Source organism: Nomascus leucogenys, chromosome 24 (assembly GCF_006542625.1).
Source record: "Nomascus leucogenys isolate Asia chromosome 24, Asia_NLE_v1, whole genome shotgun sequence".
NCBI lineage: Eukaryota > Metazoa > Chordata > Mammalia > Primates > Hylobatidae > Nomascus > Nomascus leucogenys.
The window spans coordinates 7,675,123-7,695,802 of record NC_044404.1 but is presented as its reverse complement, the minus strand read 5'-3'; the positions used below and the strand labels follow the sequence as shown (position 1 = coordinate 7,695,802).

Here is a 20,680-nt window from a genome sequence, read left to right as displayed (position 1 = left end):
CTATAATCGCACCATTGTACTCCAGCCTGGGTGACAGAGAATCTGTCTCAGTCAATCAAGAAACAAACAAACATGATGCTGTGGATCACTGTCAAAAAAGGCCTAACATATATATAACATATTAAGACAAAAGCCAGGTTATAGAACTACATGTACAGTAAACCTATTCTGGGTTAATATAGAAAAAATGCCCACACCGGCACAGAGAAATAGCTGTAGATACATGTATCAGAAAGAAATCTGAAAGAAAAAAATCTGAAGATACATAATTGGAAACTGTTGACTTCAGACGGTAAGAGTTCGGAGTGGTTTGGCCATCTCTCTACTGGTGATGTGCTGTATAAATTGCCTTTCCTGGGCTTCATGCTTCCAACTGGAACGAGCTCCTTCACAGGGGACATGCTGGCTTCCTGCCTCACCCTCACTCACCCCTTAGACAGAAGTGACTTCCCTGACTGATGAGTCTGAGATGAAGAACCAAGCATGTCTGCCACAGTTCTTCCTTCCGTGGTTGTGGGAATCCATTTGCACGCAGGGAGCGCACATTTTGCTCCTCTCCTCTGCATCACAAGCTTTTCTGGGGTAGCTCCCATGGATCTGCTTGGTGCTATCAGTGACTATCACCAAGCCAGACTGTTTAATTCAGAAACAGAGTATTAGCAGCCCACTTGAGCACTAGACTAAATGATATTTGTTGAGAAGTCTTTACTCATTCATTCAATGAACAGTCCCTGGACACTCTAGGGACTATTGTATATACTTAGAACAGTGCCTGTCATACATACATGTGTGCCATGTCCACCTGGCATAAGATCCCTGTCCACCTGGAACTTAAGAGTCTAGCAGTGGCAGCCAGACAATACACAGTGAAAAGATGTAATTTACACAGTATATTAGATGATGACAAATGCTAATTCCAAAACACTTATGCCTCACTACCCTCATTTATGAAATAAAAAATACATAATCACCACACAGCAGGTTCTCTGAATTGCTTGAGGAATAGATTGCTGAAAATTGCTTAAATACAAAAAAATTTGATTAATAATAATTAAAGCATTTAACAAAAATGCTTCTTAAATAAAACAGAGTTAAGTCTAAATTTTGCTCAACAGTACAAAAATAAAATAAAATTTTAACTAGCACATTAACAACTGTCTTCTGACACCAGGAATGCGGATCTGTTGCTACACAGCTGAAAGATGTGTCAGGAAAAACGGGAAATGACTATACTCAGACGTTAATTTTATAGATTCTGCTTAATTTCAAGCTATTTTAATGTACTCTTTCTCAGAAATGGGAAGCAGATGGCATTTTCCCATTCTTTTAACTTTCTTAACTTTTAAAGAAGTAAATATATGCAAGTGTTTTCCCCTTGTCTCTCTGAAAAAGTGTCCCTTTGCAGCACCTCCTAAAAAAGATCCCCACCTTCCCAGGGGGAGCCTCCCCTTGGCCAGCTTCTCTGGCCAGCCTCCACTCCCCAACACAAAGCACTATGAGGGTGGGAACCTCGGCGCCTTGTCCTTGACTTTCTCACTCTTCCTACAGGGCTACACACAGTGATCTTAAAAGGGAACTCCTGCCAGGCGCGGTGGCTCACGCCTGTAATCCCAGCACTTTGGGAGGCCAAGGTGGGAGGATCACGAGGTCAGGAGATCGAGACCATCCTGGCTAACACAGTGAAACCCTGTCTCTACTAAAAAAATACAAAAAAATTAGCCAGGTGTGGTGGCGGGTGCCTGTAGTCCCAGCTGCTTGGGAGGCTGAGGCAGGAGAATGGCGTGAACCCAGGAGGCGGAGCTTGCAGTGAGCCGAGACTGCGCCACTGCACTCCAGCCTGGGCGACAGAGTGAGACTCCGTTTCAAAAAAAAAAAAAAAAAAGGGAACTCCTTCAGGGTATGAGCTACACATAGAATTTCGGAATGTTGTTCTCTTTCCTCAAGAGGCTTGGCCTGGGACCAGTATTACCTGTCTCAGACCCTCTGAACAGCTGCTTCTCTTCTGACTACAGACTAGAGGTGGCCGCCTTTTCTAGCCTATGTCAAGTGACTTTTCTGCCTCCTTGTTTCTTGCACGTGAGACCCTTTATTTCCCCCATGAACTCCTTTGGAGTCACAATAAAATTAACTCAGGGCCAAATGAAGCTTGCCTCAGAATCCACCTCAGTGCTACCGCAGATGCCCCACCTGGATGAGTGCACATGCATGCACACACACACACACACGTGGACCCTGCTTCACCTTGTCCAGTTCCCCAGAGCTGAAGGGCCTCCCAGTTTCCTTTCTCCCCAAATGTAAATTCCAGGTTCTCACCATTTTACAATTTTTTCAAGTCTACCCCCTTCACCAGACCAGTGAACATTACCATAGAAGCTTGTAAGAAGACCCCATGAAAGCCACATAGCCTGCCTGTAATATTCTTCCTTACAGAGAAAACACTCTCCCAAACACACATTTATATTTCATCGCATTCACCCCAACCCATCTGTGGTTTCTCATCCATCTAGAAAGGATTTCTTTTTGTTGTTTCTTCACTTGCTTTTCCAGCTTTCTAAAAGCACTAATACTGTAAAACTTAGGTTATTTTTTAGGAGCTTCTTTTAAAACCTTCAAAAGAACTTCATAATTACCAAGATAATAGAATTTATCATCAGAAACCTGGGGTAGGCAATATTTGAAAAGACTTGAAGGTCGGTAGGCAGGTAGCTGGGTGGGCAGGTAGATAGGTAGGCAGGCAGGTAGGCAGGCAGATTGTGACACTCAGCTTTAGGGTTCTCCTGTTTTCAGCTACTTGAGCCAAATGGATATGAAGAAGGAGTGGGGGGACTATTGTTCATGCTACCTTTTCAAAAAACATTGAAAAATTAGAATATGCTTCTATATGCCCTCTCCACTGCCACCCAAACTTTAAAAGAGCTTCCTATACTTCAAGACATGAACAGATACTTCAGATAAATGCCAAAAATAAAACCTATGCATTCTACAACTTTTAGGTGCCTACTAGCTAAAGACATGGGAAAAAAGCTCTAGAAAGCTCAACTGTAACCTGTGTAGCCAAAGCACACCAAAACATGCACGAGTGGCACGGGGATAACAAAGCTGAGCCTACAGTCCAGTGAAGTTAATTACAACACACTTCCAGGAGGCTGAGATTCTTCCTCTAAGTGGGCTTTCACCTGGGCACGTGTTAGAAATGCACATTCTCAGGCCCCACCCAGGACCTACTAGAGCAGAAACTCTGGGGGTGGGGCCCAGCAATCTGTGGTTGAACAAGCCTCCCAGGTGATTCTGACTCCAGCTCAAGCCTGAATCCACTCAGCTAAAGAATGCCAACCTCTCCGTATATTCTTCCTTTTTCCTTCCAACCAGGCTCAGCTTCTCCTTTACGGAAATCACCATCACCCAAAGTCTCCCACCCACCACTGAAAAGAGTTGGGTATTTTTATCCTGAGGCAACTCCACCAATAAACTGTCTGCACAGTATAGAGTCTCGAGTGCAACCAGAAACTCCACTCAACTGCTCTTCATCCAACTTAGAAAAATGTGGGCCCAAACTAGATCCTCATTTGCACCTTAACATTTCTTAAAAGCAGTTTCAGCAAATAGCATATTAAGTTATGACTTGGACAAAAGGTCAATCTCCAAATTCCAGCTTCAGTACTAGGCAGATATAGAAACTTGAAAAGATACCAAAGAAGAACCTCGAGCCCCCTGAAAAGATGCTGCCAACCCGAGCGTGCTGACTCCACTCAGTCCAGAAGGCTGCGGGATGATGAAAAATATTCTGAACTTAGGTAGTGGCGATGGCTACACAACTTTGCAGATGTATTAAAAACTACTGAATTGGCCGAGTGTGGGCGGGAGCTCCCACCCATAATCCCAGCACTTTGGGAGGCTGAGGCAGGAAGACAGCTTGAGCCCAGGAGTTCAAGACCAGCCTGGGCAACATGGCGAGCGAGATTCCATCTCCAAAAACAATGTATAAATTAGCTGGGCGTGGCACACGCCTATAGACCCAGCTACTCAGAAGGCTGAGGTGGGAGGATAGCTTGAGCCCAGAAGGTCGAGGCTGCATTGAGTTATGATTGTGCCACTACACTCCAGCCAGGGCAACAGAGCACGACTCTGTCTCAAAAAAAAAATTAAAAAGGTCTCTCTAGTCTCAGCCGCAGAAGCGAGATGACCATTTAGAAAGTGTTGCAACAGGACACACACATTGTGCCACCGCTGTGGCGTGAAGGCCTACCACCTTCAGAAGTTGACCTGTGGCAAGTGTGGCTACCCCGCCAAGTGCAGGAGGACATCTAACTGGAGTGCCAAGGCTAAAAGACAAAATGCCACCAGGACTGGCCGAACGAGGCACCTAAAAATTGTACACCACAGATTCAGGCATGGATTCCATGAGGAAACAACACCTAAACCAAAGAGGGCAGCTGTTGGAGCACCTCGATCAGCTTAAGAATTTCAACAATTAGTCATGCAGTAAATATTTTGGTTTTAAAAAAATAATAAAATAAAATAAAAATTAAAAAATAAATTTTAAAATTTATAAATAAAAAATAAACTACTGAATTGTACAACTTAAAAGTAAGTAAAAAGATGATTAACAGTAAAAAAAAAAATAATAATCATATAAACTCCAAAGCTGGACCCAAGCCTCCCTGGAAAGCCCAACACTCCTAAAGAAAACCTTCAAAAGCAACAATAATCTTCAAAGACAAATCTTCAAAGGTCACCAAGCACCATTACCTAAGACCCAAGAGAGGCCAAGTAGGTTAAGTGCCTTACCCAACACTCAGCTGAGTAGTGGCAGAGCCAAGACTCAAATCTGCTTCTGACACCAGCTCTGCACCCTTTCCAAAGACAGCAGTGCTTCTCAACTGAGGCTCTGTGAGTATTATCAGGGGGCTGTAAGTCCATAAAAAATTTTTAACTTTGCATCTTAATTTAATGTATAATCCGAAAAAGTAACACCTGAACCAAGTATGTTCTAACACACAAATTCATTGCTCAAGTTTGTGATTTGTGGTTACATTTCCCCTAGTACCCAGTAGTGTCATTTAAATTTTTCTTGGGCTAACGAGAAAAACCAGAAGTGAATTTAAAACTAAATGATGCATTTGTGCCAAGGCCTAATGACAGACTTATACAAATGCTTGCTGTGTAAAAAACAGCTTCTCAGTATAAAATAACTGCAGGACACAAGATAGTACCGCATGCCAAATTCAAAAGAACCTGCTTGAGAACAGTCAGTATGATACTCATGTTGCAAGAGACAATTTAGTTTTGGCAAAACATCATCTATTGCATTTAACTAATCCTGTTAATATAAAACTTTATTAGTTTTGTAGTTTCTTTTTATGTAATGCATATATCTGAGTTTTATATTTGCAAAAGAACTCCAAGAATTAATTTTATACTGAGTTTTTTGTGTTTTTACATAATTAATTCATCCAACAAATATTTATTGAACACTGACTATGGCCAGGTAAGTGCCACATACTGAAGTAATAGTATAATAAAACTAGTTTAGATTGAAACTGAGGAAGACCCACAGGAATTTCTTCCTTAAAAGAAAATGTTCTTTAACATCTTATTCAAATGCTATAAATATTGCTGTACTCTGAGGGTGCAATTTACTTCTCTTACTATTCCTCAGTGTCAAACCTGCCTTCACCTGTCTCCCCTCACCTATGTGGGAGGACATTCCGCCCCAGCTTTTCAATATATCCTGTGGAGTGCTGCTGCTGCTGCTGAGGCACTGCATACTTGACACAGGCTGTCTGATCCCCAGGCTTGTGCCTACCTGGATTTCAGTATCATGTATCTCACTTCATACTAGCAAAGCAAACAGAGGAACTATATTTAACCTAACTGCTACACAAGTATCACATTTAATTTGAAACTTCGTACCATATACTGTGTTCAAAAATCACATAATGTCACTCTTAAAACTTGGCTCTCTGTGTTTTTATATGCATTTTCGTTTTTGTAATTTAATCAGAAAAGCCCTGCCTGGAACAAAATAATCTGGGACTGTTCAAACCACTAAGCCCTGCCAAAAGCTAAACAAAACCAAGCCCTACCTAAAGGTTAACTGACTTTCCAAGTCATCAAAACTGAAATATCGCACCTGCCTTTATGATTAGAGTACTGGTGCTTTTCAGCTTAGCTCACATTTAGGAAGTCTGAAGAGTCTTAAACGATCCCCAAAAATGTGTGTCTATATTTCAAAGAGATAACATATAAATACACTAGAAAAACCAATCACTGAAAAATTACAGCCCTAAACCTAACACAAAGTTACACAAAGGAAAAAAATTAAAAACACAAAAAACACTCAAGATTATGTACCAACACCAAAAAAAGATTAAACAAATTTTTTAAAAGGTAAGGTAACCAGGCGCAGTGGCTCACACCTGTAATCCCAGCACTTTGAGGGGCCAAGGCAGGCAGATTGCTTGAGCTCAGTTGTTTGGATGAGCCTTGGCAACATGGTGAAATCCTGTCTCTACCAAAAATTAGCCAGGTCCGTGGTGGTGAGCACCTATAGTCCCAGCTACTCCAGAGGCTGACATGGGAGGATTGCTTGAGCCCAGGAGGTGGAGGTTGCAGTGAGCCAAGATTGTGCCACTGCACTCCAGCCTGGGTGACAGAGTGAGACCCTGTCTCAAAAAAAAATAATAATAATAATAAGGTGGCTTGATGTTAAAAATAGTTGAAATAAATTATTATTTAATAATTCTTACGGTATTAAAGTCTATTTTTCTTACCTAAATATAAAAAGTTGGGGGGGAAAAGTACTCAAGATTTTTAAAGAGTAAGTTTCCTCCTATAAAAAGCATTATAATTATTACTCAAGTTTTGTTTTGTTTTTTCTCCTGCAGACTCTTTGGTGTGGCTTAGAATGTATCAACCTATACTGCTCTCTACATAGACATTTTTACCATTAAAAAATGCATTTAATATGACACTCTGAAGCTACCACCAACTAAAAACACCTGATGAAACTTTAAGGCTCAGTACAAACTAGAGTTCTATTTTGTTTGCTTACTCTAGAGAAACTGTGTATTACAGGAAAAACAAAAAAAGAACATTAGTTCAAAAATAGTAACACACAAAAGTGATTTGAACATATTTAGGGAGAACATTTTCATTATAAAAGGTTCATGGTGCTGCATTAGTTTGGCTTTGGAAGAATGCCAAGTGAAATCTAGATCCAGAGACTAGGGAATGCAGTAGTTATATTTTAAGTCAAACAGCTAATTAATGACTAAACAAAAGAATTTTCAGTCTGGACAATATATATGGAGTACTAATATACGTAATTATGAAATAGTCATTTGTGAATTCAGACAGTTGCGTTAGCATAATTATTTCTGGCTCTAGGCCTTAAAAATACTAACTTAAAATGCAGAAACCTTATAGCAGTTCACCTGATGAAGATATGAACACCAAACTGATTATGAAACAAGAGTAGGTTCTTTAATGAATGTGCTCTATGTTTAATACATTCTTTCTCCCTTGCCCTGAATATAAAAGTCAGGCCTAATGCTCAAGTTACACACAGGTACAAAATTTCTATTTTTAATATAGTTTTTTCATTATCCATAGTCCACATACTAATAGCCATTAAGAATCAAAACTATCGGGCCGGGTGCGGTGGCTCACGCCTGTAATCCCAGCACTTTGGGGGGCCGAGGCGGGTGGCTCACAAGGTCAGGAGATCGAGACCATCCTGGCTAACATGGTGAAACCCCATCTCTACTAAAAATACAAAAAAATTGGCTGGGCGTGGTGGCAGGTGCCTGTAGTCCCAGCTACTCTGGAGGCTGAGGCAGGAGAACAGCGTGAACTTGGGAGGCGGAGCTTGCGGTGAGCCGAGATCACGCCACTGCACTCCAGCCTGGGCGACAGAGCGAGACTCCATCTCAAACAAAACAAAACAAAACAAAATAAAAAACAAACAAACAAACAAAAAAACACTCTCTCAAGCTACTTATGGGGTGATAGAAATGTGCCCATGTCTTGATTTTGGAGGTAGTTTCACCAGCGTATACATGTCAAAAACTCATTGAATTGTGCACTTCAAATGGGTGCAGTTTATATTGTAATACATAAATCAAACCTCAATAAATTGTTTTAGGCTGGGCACCGTGGCTCACGCCTGTAATCCAAGCACTTTGGGAGCTGAGGCAGGCGGATCACCTGAGGTCGGGAGTTGGAGACCAGCCTGACCAATGTGGTGAAACCCCGTCTCTACTAAAAATACAAAATTAGCCAGGCGTGGTGGCACATGCCTGTAATCACAGCTACACAGGAGGCTGAGGCAGGAGAATCGCTTGAACCCGGGAGGTGGAGGCTGCAGTGAGCTGAGATCGCGCCATTGCACTCCAGCCTGGGCAACAGAGTGAGACTCCATCTCAAAAAAAAAACAAGGCTGGGCGCGGTGGCTCACACCTGTAATCCTAGCACCTTGGGACGCCAAGGCGGGCGGATCACGAGGTCAGGAGATCAGGAGATCAAGACCACCCTGGCTAACACGGTGAAACTCCGTCTCTACTAAAAATATAAAAAATTAGCCGGGCGTAGTGGTGGGCGCCTGTAGTCCCAGCTACTTGGGAGGCTGAGGCAGGAGAATGGCATGAACCCGGGAGGCAGAGCTTGCATTGAGCCGAGATCACGCCACTGCACTCCAGCCTGGGCAACAGAGTGAGACTCCATCTCAAAAAAAAAATAAAAAATAAAAAAAATAAAAGAATCAAAACTATCAAAATACACGTAGGAGAAAACTTTTTTTAAAAAAAGGAATCAAAACTACTTTCCTAAGAGATGAGTGTCTGCCACTTTTTAAAAAATCATAATGCAAAAATAGATTAAGTTTGTTACAACATTTTAAAATCAGATGAAGAAGCCAAACAATTCTATAAAACGAAAGGATTAGAAGTCACTAAATAGCTACAAGATCTTGGAAAAGTCAACTTGATATTGCTCTGTGGGACAAAATGAGGGATTATGAGACTCAAAGTCGGGCTGCAGTGGCTGAACTCCCCCGTCCCCCACTTCCCGGCTCTGACTCCAGGTACATTAGTTAACGTATCCATGGCTTCGGTTTCCTCATCTATAAGATGAGGATAGTCAAATAATCTATCTCATAGGATTAACTGAAAGATTAAATGTGATGATTCATGTAAAGGACTCACTAGTGCCTAGCATACAAAAGATGTTCAATACATACTAGCTTCCATAATTAGTGCAGCCATCATCGCCTTCACTCCTTGGGTCATCTTTACCATCTGACGAACAATGCTGATGGCTGAGGGAGCATAATCTAAAATTGATTTGGTTTCAGATGTAACATTTAATTTATTCTGCAATTGCAAATAACATCCAAGAAGGGAAAGGATTTTAGGTACTCCAATGGGTTAGAAAACATTAAAAGTAGCTTAAGTAGGTCCAAAGATCTCTCTTACCTTCTTAAGAGTCTTCCTTTTAGTGACTTTCAGCTTCACCAAACATTTGCATATGAATCCACAATACTAAGCCTATATTAACTCTTTTTAATTCAAAACTACATTACAGGCCAGGCGCGGTGGCTCACACCTGTAATCCCAGCACTTTGGGAGGCTGAAGCGGGTAGATCACCTGAGGTCAGGAGTTCGAGACCAGCCTGGCCAACAGGGTGAAACCCCATCTCTACAAAATTATAAAATACAAAAATTAGCTAGGTGTGGTGGCACATGCCTGTAATCCTAGCCACTCAGGAGGCTAAAGCACAAGAATCACTTGAACCTGAGAGGTGGAGGTTGCAGGGAGCTGAGATGACACCACTGCATTCCAGCCTGGGCAACAGAGTGAGGCTGTCTCAAAAAAAAAAAAAAAAAAAAAAAAAAAAAAAACAAAACTACATTACAGAATAGACTTGCTGTAGTTTAGGTTTGTAGGCCTTTGATTAAACTCCTAGAGAGTAAACAATAGAATGAAAGTTCCTAAGAATTAACAAGCAACACAGAAGCAATTAAGCTCAGAGACAGGCTCTATCAAGTATGCTCTCTTGACCAAAAAATAACTACTTTATACCTACATTCCCTCATCTCTAAAAGGAAATGTTACCCACCTTGCAATACTATTTTAAGGCTTACAAATAATTATATAAAGTACCCAGTCACTAGTAAAGAACAGGTGCTCAATAAATGGTAGGGTGGGGCCGGGTGCAGTGGTTCACACCTGTAATCCTAGCACTTTGGGAGGCTGAGGCGGGCGGATCACAAGGTCAAGAGATGGAGACCATCCTGGCCAGCGTGGTAAAACCCTGTCTCTACTAAAAATACAAAAATTAGCTGGGCATGGTGGCATGCACCTGTAGTCCCAGCTGCTTGGGAGACTGAGGCAGGAGAATTGCTTGAACCCGGGAGGCGGAGGTTGCAGTGAGCCAAGATCACATCACTGCACTCCAGCCTGGTGAAAGAGTGAGACTCCACCACAAAAAAAAAAAAAAAAAAAAGGATGGAATAAGCACAGTCTCACTCACAACACACACAGTATAAAAGGTTTTTTCAAACAATCACAAATATTTAAACACAGGTCTGAGTAAAGGAATTCCTTATTCGTATAGAGGAGTCACATTATACCCAGAAATTCAACTGTACACATCCAGCAGAGAGAGCGAGCGAGCACACACGAACATGGAAAACAGAGAAAGATGACAGTTGACATTTCATACAGGCAGCTCCAGCCACCAGTCTTATTTTGTGAACATATGCTGTACAGGGAGTGAGATGGAAAACACAAATCTACTGTGCTCTCAACTGCACGCATTCCCACACGCCTCTTCCAGTGTGAGCCCCTTAAGTGGGATCTAAGAAATAGAGTTTTTCTACAACACAGCTTCTAAGTACAAGCCAACTACTTCATGTGGTCCTCATCCAAAACACAGAAATCTATTCCAACTCTGGAAGGAAAACGGGCTCTTAATAAGGGCAGTCTGACTAAACTTTATGAGCAAGTCAAGGGATTTCACGGGCAATTTTGACTAAATATGATTTAGCATTACATAGGACCACAAAGCCCCAGTGAGAAACAGGTCCACTGAACTACGTTTCCTTCAGGTTTTCGTGTCAACATGAAGAATGGCAGGCTGAAGAACATAAGAAAATGCCAATACCCAGCTAGATCAAAGAAGTGCTTTAATAACACCACTGATTGTTTTATTCCACCTATTTCCCAAGCCAGTTTAAAAAAAAAAAAAATAGCAGGTTATCATTGCCACATAACATTCTGCAGAATTAACAATTCGTGGGGTAAGTCTTCTGCTGTCACACTTAATATTCCTCTATTTTTCCAAAGCCAAAAAATAAAACAAGAAAAAAGTCAAGGTCCTCTACAGAGAAATGAGTCAACCTGTAAATTCAGTTCCCTCGTAGGAGCTTTTGTCAGCTGAGCTGACAATTAACTGAAAGAACAGCCCATCCCAAGGGAAAGGGTGCTGCATGGCTTCACCCATCAGCTGTGCCACCTCCTGCTGCTTCCACCCTTCGGAACATACGCTCCTCTACCTAGATTTCAGCATGAGTAATAGCTGATGCAAAACAATCCACGTTTTCCCATCTAGATCCTCAATTTTGCATTACACCAGCAAGAGAAAGGGATGCATTTTCCTCTCTGTAATCTGAACTATGGCAGCCTCTGGCCTCCAAGGGAGTATGTGGACTGAGGTCCAGAAAGAAAATAAGGAAAAACTTCTCATTTTTTCTTTTAATCTCATCCTCTATAAAAATTCTTTATTGGATGCTTTAAAATGTATCTAATATACTAGTAAGGTACAACATGTAAATAATTTAGAGGTTTTCTTTAACATGTGAAAGTTGAAGGGTTATGCTGAAAAGTTTCAAAAAGTTTTGAAGCCACTGATTAAAATCATCTACCACCTAAATTCCCAGCACTGCTACATTCAGCTTTATAAAACTCATCAGGCCACTGATTTTAATTCACTAAGCAATTTCTGGTTTCAAATATAATGTCAAATCATAGTTAAAATAAACTGCCACAAGACATGGGTCCATGGGAAAAAATAAAATAAATAAGCTGCCAATTCCACAGGAAATATAATATTGAAAAATACACACTTATTATGGGTTGGGTTACATTTATAAATAAACTAGAACTAATGTGTATAATAATTTGGTATCAAATCTATGTTTCAGGGAATACTAAGAAATACATTGAGTTTTTAAGTAATTCATAATCAAGTTCTGACTTATTAAATGGTTTCCAAATTATATAATATTATTTTGCTGAAAGAGTAACAAACTATGATTAAGACTAATTTTAAGCATATCTACTTCATTTTCATGTCTAAAAATGTCTGAAATAGTTAATAAATAACTGGTTAAACAGCAGGCCTCTAAACTAGCAAACATTTGTCAAAGCAAAAACATTCTGTCTGAGGGGAAAACATAATTTATGCAAATGATCAAAACATAGAGAACTTCAAAGAATTTTACAATCAGTTGAGACAAGGTAACAAAGCTGTAAGGTTCCAGTGAGTATTTAAATCTAACCTGTGATACGGAAAAAGACTTTTATCCACATAACCTCCCACCACGCAAAACAAAAGCATTCTGAATCAAGAAGTAGTTAGCGCCAAATAATCTTTAAAAAACAAGGCTCAAGAGGCAGCACTATTTTCTTCTTGTGTCTTTTAACAGAACTGAGTGTCCAATAAGGATAGGGTGCTACATTTGCCTTAACTTGGACATCAGTGTTGAGCCAGGCACACAAATGGAACTTGGCAAAACCAGCAACCCCAGCCATCTGAATTAAAGGAATATAACTCCCAAATTGATGGACATATACCCAATTCTCATCACCACACTAAACGGGTATTACCTTAAATTGAAATATTCAGATTTCAAAATAAAAAAGATGACAAAGCAATCCACTCCTAACAGTAAGACTCCTGGATTAAAATTTACCAAAAAAGGAAACATCATCCAAGATGATTAACTTTTTTCATTCTACTTCATAAATCTACTTTCTAATTGGATGCTAAATACATAATCTACTGTACAGCCTTCAATCTTAATAAAAATTCTTAGCATTAAGCAAACTTTCTTCATTAGAAAGGACGAAAAGCTGTTTCACTCCTATGAAGCCTGCCCTTTCCAACTCTACAGAAATTTCACATTGTCAAGACACTACACATTCTGCGGAACACTGGGACTGTATATTTATTAATTCATGAAGACATAAGAACTAATGTTTAACTGGCATGCAGGCAGGGTTAACCACTAAATGCAAGACACTAAAATGCAAGAAAACACAGACAGAAACTCATGCTACCTTAGTTAAGTCAACGTGCACATTGTGTATCTTTCAATGCAAGCCAAGCAGATCAGAGACAGATCAAAAAACATGTTGGTTGGTTTCTGTCAAATCCAGATTAAATAATCTCATTTACAGTTTCCTAGATCAGTATTTTAGATTTAAAGCTAATATAAAGTAGGACTATGTGAAGCAACCTAAAAAATTTGCCCTTAAAATAATTATACCCTTAAAAAAGGAAACTTATCTACCTCATTAGTGTTCCAACGGTGCCTCTCTTTTGGTAAACTTGAACATTTCGGCAGACATTCAAGCAGCTTTTTCGGTAAAAAGATTTTTACATGACTACTATTGCTGTTCCCATGATCATCTATAAAGAAGAAAACAATAAATTTAGAGAAAATAATAGATAAAACCTCCTTTAAAGTACACTGACAAAGTCAGAAATAGCAGCTCAGTTTAGTCAATGTGAGACCAAGAGCATCAGAGGCCCCACTATTCCTCTTAGTTAATAATACTCATGTACGCATTTATCAGATAGATGGCAGCAGGAATCTGGTCAAGAGGATTTAAAACAGGATCGGGCTTGTGCTCCCTGACATGTGAGTGAACAGGGAAAATCCCCGCAGCTGCCCATAACTAAAAGTTATTTTTAAAGGTTCTTTCCCCATGTTTTGATGAAGCACATAAAAATTATAAAATTAACCTCACAAAACCCAAAAATCTTTTATTAAGCAGTTGAAAAAATGTTAAGTTTCTTAGGTAAGAAGAATTATAGTAATACATGACTATTTTGTTCATAAATACTACTTCATCCCCTAGACGATAAAAGAGATTTATCCTTTCAAAAGCAAATCACAAATCTTACAAATACAAGGGATTTAAGCCTGCAGTCAGCTACTCAGGTAATACAGAAGCTGGCCTTTCTAGGTCTGAACATAAAAACATCATTTTAATTAACTTGATTTACATATACATATCTACATAATTAATGTATTTTATCCAAATGTAACTCTTCTAAATGAGTTAGAGAAAAAATAATTACTTTCAGACTAGATGGTATGTCTGACTACCTAATAATCAGTCTACCTGATGATTTCTAGAAGAGATCATTTCCTTTATATAACATTTATTTCACTCATTTATTTGCTTACATATCATTTATTTTTTCACTCCTATACCAAAGTTTCTTTGCCTGGCTCAAAATTTCTCGCAAGCTTTGGCACATTTAGGTCAAAGTTACAAATTATTTATTCCAGGTTTTTCATGCTAAATAAGATCCCCAATATACAAAGGGTACACATAACTAGATACTAAAGAGCAGCACATTAAAACATGAAAGACTTAATTTGCTCCAGTAAGTCACAGTTGAAACAACTTTTCCTGATACAATAAGGTTTTATAACACTGAACTCAGAGTCAACAGTCCAAGATCTGGCCCAGTTCTGCTACTTTCTAATTGTGTGACCTTGGGTAAGTTACTTAATAGTTTCAGTTTTCCCAAATCAACAAGATTAGATTATCTCTATTTCTTCTCCAGACACAAATCCCTATAAAATTTACTGTCATTAAATAACTTAATATGCCTTACAATTAAGCAACCTTACATAAGTATACAGGCATTGGTAATAATCTTAAAAGTGAAATACAACAATATCTTTTTCCAGTTATTTACTATGGCTTTGTTCAGTACAGTCTATTTTTTTGAACAGGTGAAAAACATCAAAGAACAAAAAATATTTTCTAAGGTCACAAAATCCTCTCCAAACATTTTTCATCTGATTAACACATTTCTTCTCAAGGAAAAGATCTTAAAAGGAAAATATTGGGCATAGAAATAAAGTCTAAAAAATTTACTACATCATATAGAAAGATTTTATGGAGATGAACTTAAAAGAGTTTTAGTGTACTAAATCTTTTTTGGTCCATGAACTACATAACCAATTGAATTATAATACCCATCCTCTATTTCTATAAGCAGTATAAAAACTTTAAAAACCTAAAAACTGACTGCTTTCAAGAATCTCAAATTTTAATTTAATAGGAAAATAAGATTAAACTTTTCAAAAAATCTTCCTGTGAAACCAAAAGGAAACTGTTCAACTAAAAGAAAGTTCGTAGAAAGTTCTGTATTAATTACACACTAAAAAACCTTGGTAATTTTATGTGCTTATGCATGCTCCCTGCACTTCATCCTCCTGAGGGAGGTACCATGGGCCATAAAACTTTAAAGCAGAGAATATGAAATCACATGAGCCTTTACCTCCCTTCTCTCTTCCCCTAAAGTAGTTTTATTTCCATTTTTTTAAATCCCCCATGATATGTACAATTCTGAAAGTAGAGGTGAAATTCTAAAATCTATACTCAATTCAAATATTCAACATTTACAGGTACCTTTTATGAAAACGGCACTATACTAGTTGCTCAATGGATGGGCTTGCTCTGAATTGTATATGAATAGTCATATCTCTGAGAAAGCTATCAGCTTGAAGTAAAATTCTGAACACTTATGAGCAGAGTATTAAACCCCAGCTTCTATGTTTGTGATCACAATCTGATGTTAATTTTCTGTTCTTTTAGCCTCTTTGAGGAACCCAGCTACTGTGTGGTATATAAAGAGTGTGCGTGTGTGTGTGTGTGTGTGTATGTGTGTGTGGTATTTATGTAATAAAGGTACTCTTCTCAACAGCACAATTAACTGCTATAGAAAAGGCTTCAGTCTTCCACTCTGATACCAAATCAGGCAGTGGTAAATGTGACCAAAGAGGAAAAAGGGCAGGGCTGTGTAAGCAGTCTCTCAATCTAGTTTCTAAACATTACACTTTACACAGAGGTGTGGCCATGGAGTCAAAAGGAATAGGAATATGACTGGCCAATGGGTTCCCCTTGATCAGTTTTTAAAGTGTACCATTTCCAGAATTTTAGGTTCATGCTGAATATAAATTGGATGTTTTTAAGAAACATAACAATGGGTAAATTTTTCTACTACATTATAAGGATTGCGAGTTTAATACTGAGAAAAGAATTACTGGAATTTCATATAGGCAAAATGTTGAAACTCATATTTTTAAATTTCAGTGTTTCTACAGGTGAAGTGGGATAAAGAGAAACTTTGATTTTACACTGGAAAAGAACTTTACATGGCTATACTGCATAAAAATCTGTTTTTAAATTAAAATCTGCTTTTTAATGTTTTGGGATAACTAAGAATGATAAAATAAATACATGCGCCAGTTTTTAAATCCTAATAATAGTATCTTGAGTGAACAGTAAAATTAAGGCATATACTGGTTTCAACTGCATTATTCAGTATTCAATACAAATAGTTAAACTTTAACATTGAAAAGTGGGAGTGTCAACCAAATGCCAGTAAAACACTTCATTATCATTATCTAACAAAATATACGTGTATGATATTAGACTTTACAAAATAATTTTCTAACCTACTTCACAATAAAAAAAATAACTAGTGAGGCTCTTGAAATTGACAGATGATGTGCTTGGCTGACAGCTCTAATTCTAAAGAACGAACCATCCTTTCTAGTCAACCTACAAGGTGTAGTATAATACAACTTCCAAAAATGCAAAAAAATGCTCATCACTTAGGCAAAAAGCAGAATTACTGTTTTCATGTTTTGTTTCAAAAAAATGAGATTCACATTGCCAAATCCTTTACTTAAATCCAAAGAAATGTATTTGACCTTTTCCTTCGAAAATTCTGTGACTTCTGCCAAGGTAAATTATAACTATATTAACTAACCTAGAAATCATACATTCATTTTACTTTGATTCATAATAAAAAATACTGTTGGTTCTATGAATAATGATGAACACTGTTATTCAATCAAGTTGATTACGATTAATCTTTCAAACTCTAGACCAAACTGTTCAAACAGTTTGGTATAACAGTGTATCAAATTGCTAAATCTTATTGGGAATATCTTTGATCAACAACATGGAGTAGTAAAATGAAAAGGAAGCTCTACAATTTTCTGTTTAGCTCTAATTAATATGTGCTTAGATTTAATTAGTAGGATAGGAACTGAAAACATAAACATATATTGTTATATTCAAGTCAGCATAATGCTCACAGCAGCAAATACTGCCATTACTAACCTAAGACCTTCAAATCACCATATACCCAAAATACATATTAATTAAGCACCATGTGCCAAACATTGATCTGATTTTGCATTATTCTTTTCCAAAGTCTCCAAAGTGAATTAAACCCAGTAGTAATTCTACAAAAGATTTTTAAAAGGTTAAAGAAACAGAAACTAACAGCTTTTTAAGTAGAAAAATATAATTAGTTTTGCCATTTAACAATCCCCTTCTTGTTCTTAGAGTTGTGTGATGATCAAATCTTACCGCTTCTATTTTTAAGTAGCCCAGATTTACCTTTTTCCTATTGATCATATTACAAAATCTCGGGTCCAGGCTTAGGTCAAATCATAACTCAGGTTCAATAAACTTCTCACTGTTTATCTACATTTACATTTTCAATCTAAAAATATGTAGGAGGGAACAGATAAAGTGAGGGCACAGCAGCTCTGTAAGCCATCACTTCAATTTGGGTTTTGGGACATTCTCTCCTCCTCTACTTCATTCAATTCCAACTGGAAGTACATGTGATTAAGTAAATCTATTTTCCATTATTTATTAGGGAGTCAACATTTGTGGGACTCTACTGTGTATCAGGCACCCAGAAAGGATCTTACATTGCACTCTTTCATTTAATCCTCACAATAAAACACAAGGGCTTAATTACTCCCATTTTACAGAGGAGGAACGTGAGGCTCAGATTAATTTGCCCAAGATCCACAGCTACTGAGTGGCTCAACTGGGATTCAAACATGACCTGTGGCTTTTCCCAAAATACCACACTGCTCCTACTCTAAGTCACCTGGTATTGGACACTAGAATTATAGAAGTGTTGTATTAGTACCAAACATTTGTAAAGTGCTTTGATTTCTCCGTGTGATTAAATCTTTTGCCTTTTTTAATCTCCACAGAAACTTTATGAAGAGAGCATTCTTTTTGCTACCCCAGAAGGATTAAGTAACTCATCTAAGATCACACAGCAGCTAAGTGCAGAACCCAGGTCTTCTGAGTCCGGGCTGAAGGCTGTTTCCACTGCACTAGATGATAATTACTGCCACTGCCAAGCCCACCCCTTCCTGTAAGTCAAAAGCTTTTTCAAATCCTACCTTCTATAGGTGGCACGGTGTTGAGAACACAGTAGGTGCTAGTTCCGCAGAATACACTTTGGGAAACGCTCTAAGGAAACAGAAAATAAAATGTAAAACTAATCTTTCAAAAAGATATAATCTGGCTCTTCTGTGATATTCCTGCCAAGATGCAAAACCTGAATCTAATCATGAGGAAACATCAGACAAATCCAAATCGAGGAACATTCCACAAAATGACTGGCCTGCAATCCTCAAGAGTGTCAAGGTCATGAAAGTCAAAAAGGACTGAAAACTCTTCTGTATTAAGAGACTGAAGAGACAATCGGTTATGACCCAAGGTTCTGATTAGATATTTTTCTACAAAGGCCATTGCTGGATCAACTGGCAAACAGCAACAGGACTTTAGGACTGGAGAGTAGGAATGTCTTAGTGTTAACTCCCTGGTTGTGATTACTGTTCTTGTGGTTATGGAGGAGAATGTTCTTGTTTGTAGGAAGTACATGATCAAGCATTCAAGAGTGATGGAACTTATCAGCAATTTATCCTCAAATGGCTCAGGGAGAAACCGTTCTTTGCACTGCAAGCTTAAGGCTGCTTCAAAATTTAAGGTACATATGTGAGAAAAGGTCTGTGCTGATGAACATGCATAACTCGTGTAATTTGTTTAAATGGGAAGTATGTGTGCTGTACATAGAGGGAAATTTTTGCTAAGAACCAATGTCATATTCATTTTGAAGCTCAGTCAACACCAACAACATTTTTAACCATTTCCCAACAATAAACCCAACACCCGACTCACCCAAAAAATGTGCAGAGCACCAACTAGTATTATGGCATGGGAAGTAAGTCAAGGGGAATTCCGTTAACAAGAAAGAAACAAGGTCTCTGGCTCTCAGGCTGCGTCACTCAGATAAAATTAAAGATTTCACATAAAACCTACACAATGGTAACTTTAAAAAAAAAAAGAAAATTTTTTGAATCTTGACGGCCAATTATTTTCAGTCCTAAAAATATCTTTTTTGTTTGGTTGCAGTATTAAATAAAATTTTAGATTATTCATCCTACATTATAAACCACATATTTATACACTTAGAAAACCAAAGATAGTTTACAAGTTCAACAACCACCCTCAACATTTTATATTTAAAAGCTACCAGGCATGGTGGCTTGTGCCCGTAGTCTCAGCTACTCAGGAGGCTGTGGTAGGAAGATCGCTTGAGCCCAGGACTTTTAAGGCTGCAGTGAACCATGATAACACCACTACACTCCTGCTCCAGCCTGGGCAACAGAGCGAGGCCTATCTTTAAAAATAATAATAATAAATAAATAAATGTGGTGGCTTATGCCTGTAATCCCAACATTTTGCGGGGCCAAGGCAGGTGGATTACTTGAGCTTAGGAGTTAAAGACCAGCCTGGATAACATGGCAAAACCTCACCTCTACCAAAAATACAAAAATTAGCCAGGCATAGTGGCACACACCTGTGGTCCCAGATACCTGGGGGGACTGAGGTAGGAGGATTGCTGGAACCCGGGAAGTTGAGGCCACAGTGAGCCATGATCACGCCACTGCACTCCAGCCTGGATGACAGAGTGAAACCCTGTCTCAAAAAATTAATTAAATAAAATAAAATAAAAAGAGTTCAGTTCTAACATTTACTAGCTGTCCTTAGGAAAGCTCTCGGTATTACCTCATCCAGAAAGGGAGGGTGGATACTTCTCTCTCCTGTCTCTCAGGCAGGAGGAGGATTAGATAATACATACCCAAGTGCTTTCAATTCAAAGGTACCACCCAAATACAAAACACTATTGTTACCACGGTTAATGAGGGTGAGCTTTAACAATGTTAACATTTTCTAAGAACAAACAGGATTGCCTGAGTTATTTATTTGTTGTTCAGTTGGTTTGTTTGTTTGTTTTGAGACAGAGTCTCACTCTGTTGCCCAGACTGGAGTGTAGTGGCGGGATCTCAGCTCACTGCAACCTCTGCCTCCCAGGTTCAAGTGATTCTCCTGCCTCAGCCTCCTGAGTAGCTGGGACTACAGGTGTCCACCACCACACCCGGCTAATTTTTGTATTTTTAGTAGAGATGGGGTTTCACTATATTGGCCAGGCTGGTCTCGAACTCCTGACCTCAAATGATCTGCTGGCCTCGGCCTCCCAAAATGC

At 38.7% G+C, this 20,680-nt stretch overlaps 1 protein-coding gene across 20 annotated transcripts in view; it reads right to left on the bottom strand.

The window, feature by feature from the left end:
- CAMTA1 (calmodulin binding transcription activator 1) overlaps positions 1-20,680 on the bottom strand; it is a 976,509-nt gene that overhangs the window by 923,024 nt on the left and 32,805 nt on the right. For 17 of the 20 annotated variants that reach the window (XR_004028395.1, XR_004028396.1, XR_004028397.1 and 14 more), the window contains 2 exons: positions 18,531-18,600; positions 13,575-13,693 (listed from right to left, as the gene is read on the bottom strand). Coding sequence is in view for 17 of the 20 variants with exons in the window: in XM_030805184.1 (XP_030661044.1) it covers positions 13,575-13,693; positions 18,531-18,600 (189 nt within the window). In the remaining 3 variants the exon portion in view is untranslated. The remainder of the gene's footprint in view (positions 1-13,574; positions 13,694-18,530; positions 18,601-20,680) is intronic. The other 3 variants (XM_030805187.1, XM_030805188.1, XM_030805194.1) reach the window with 1 other exon arrangement.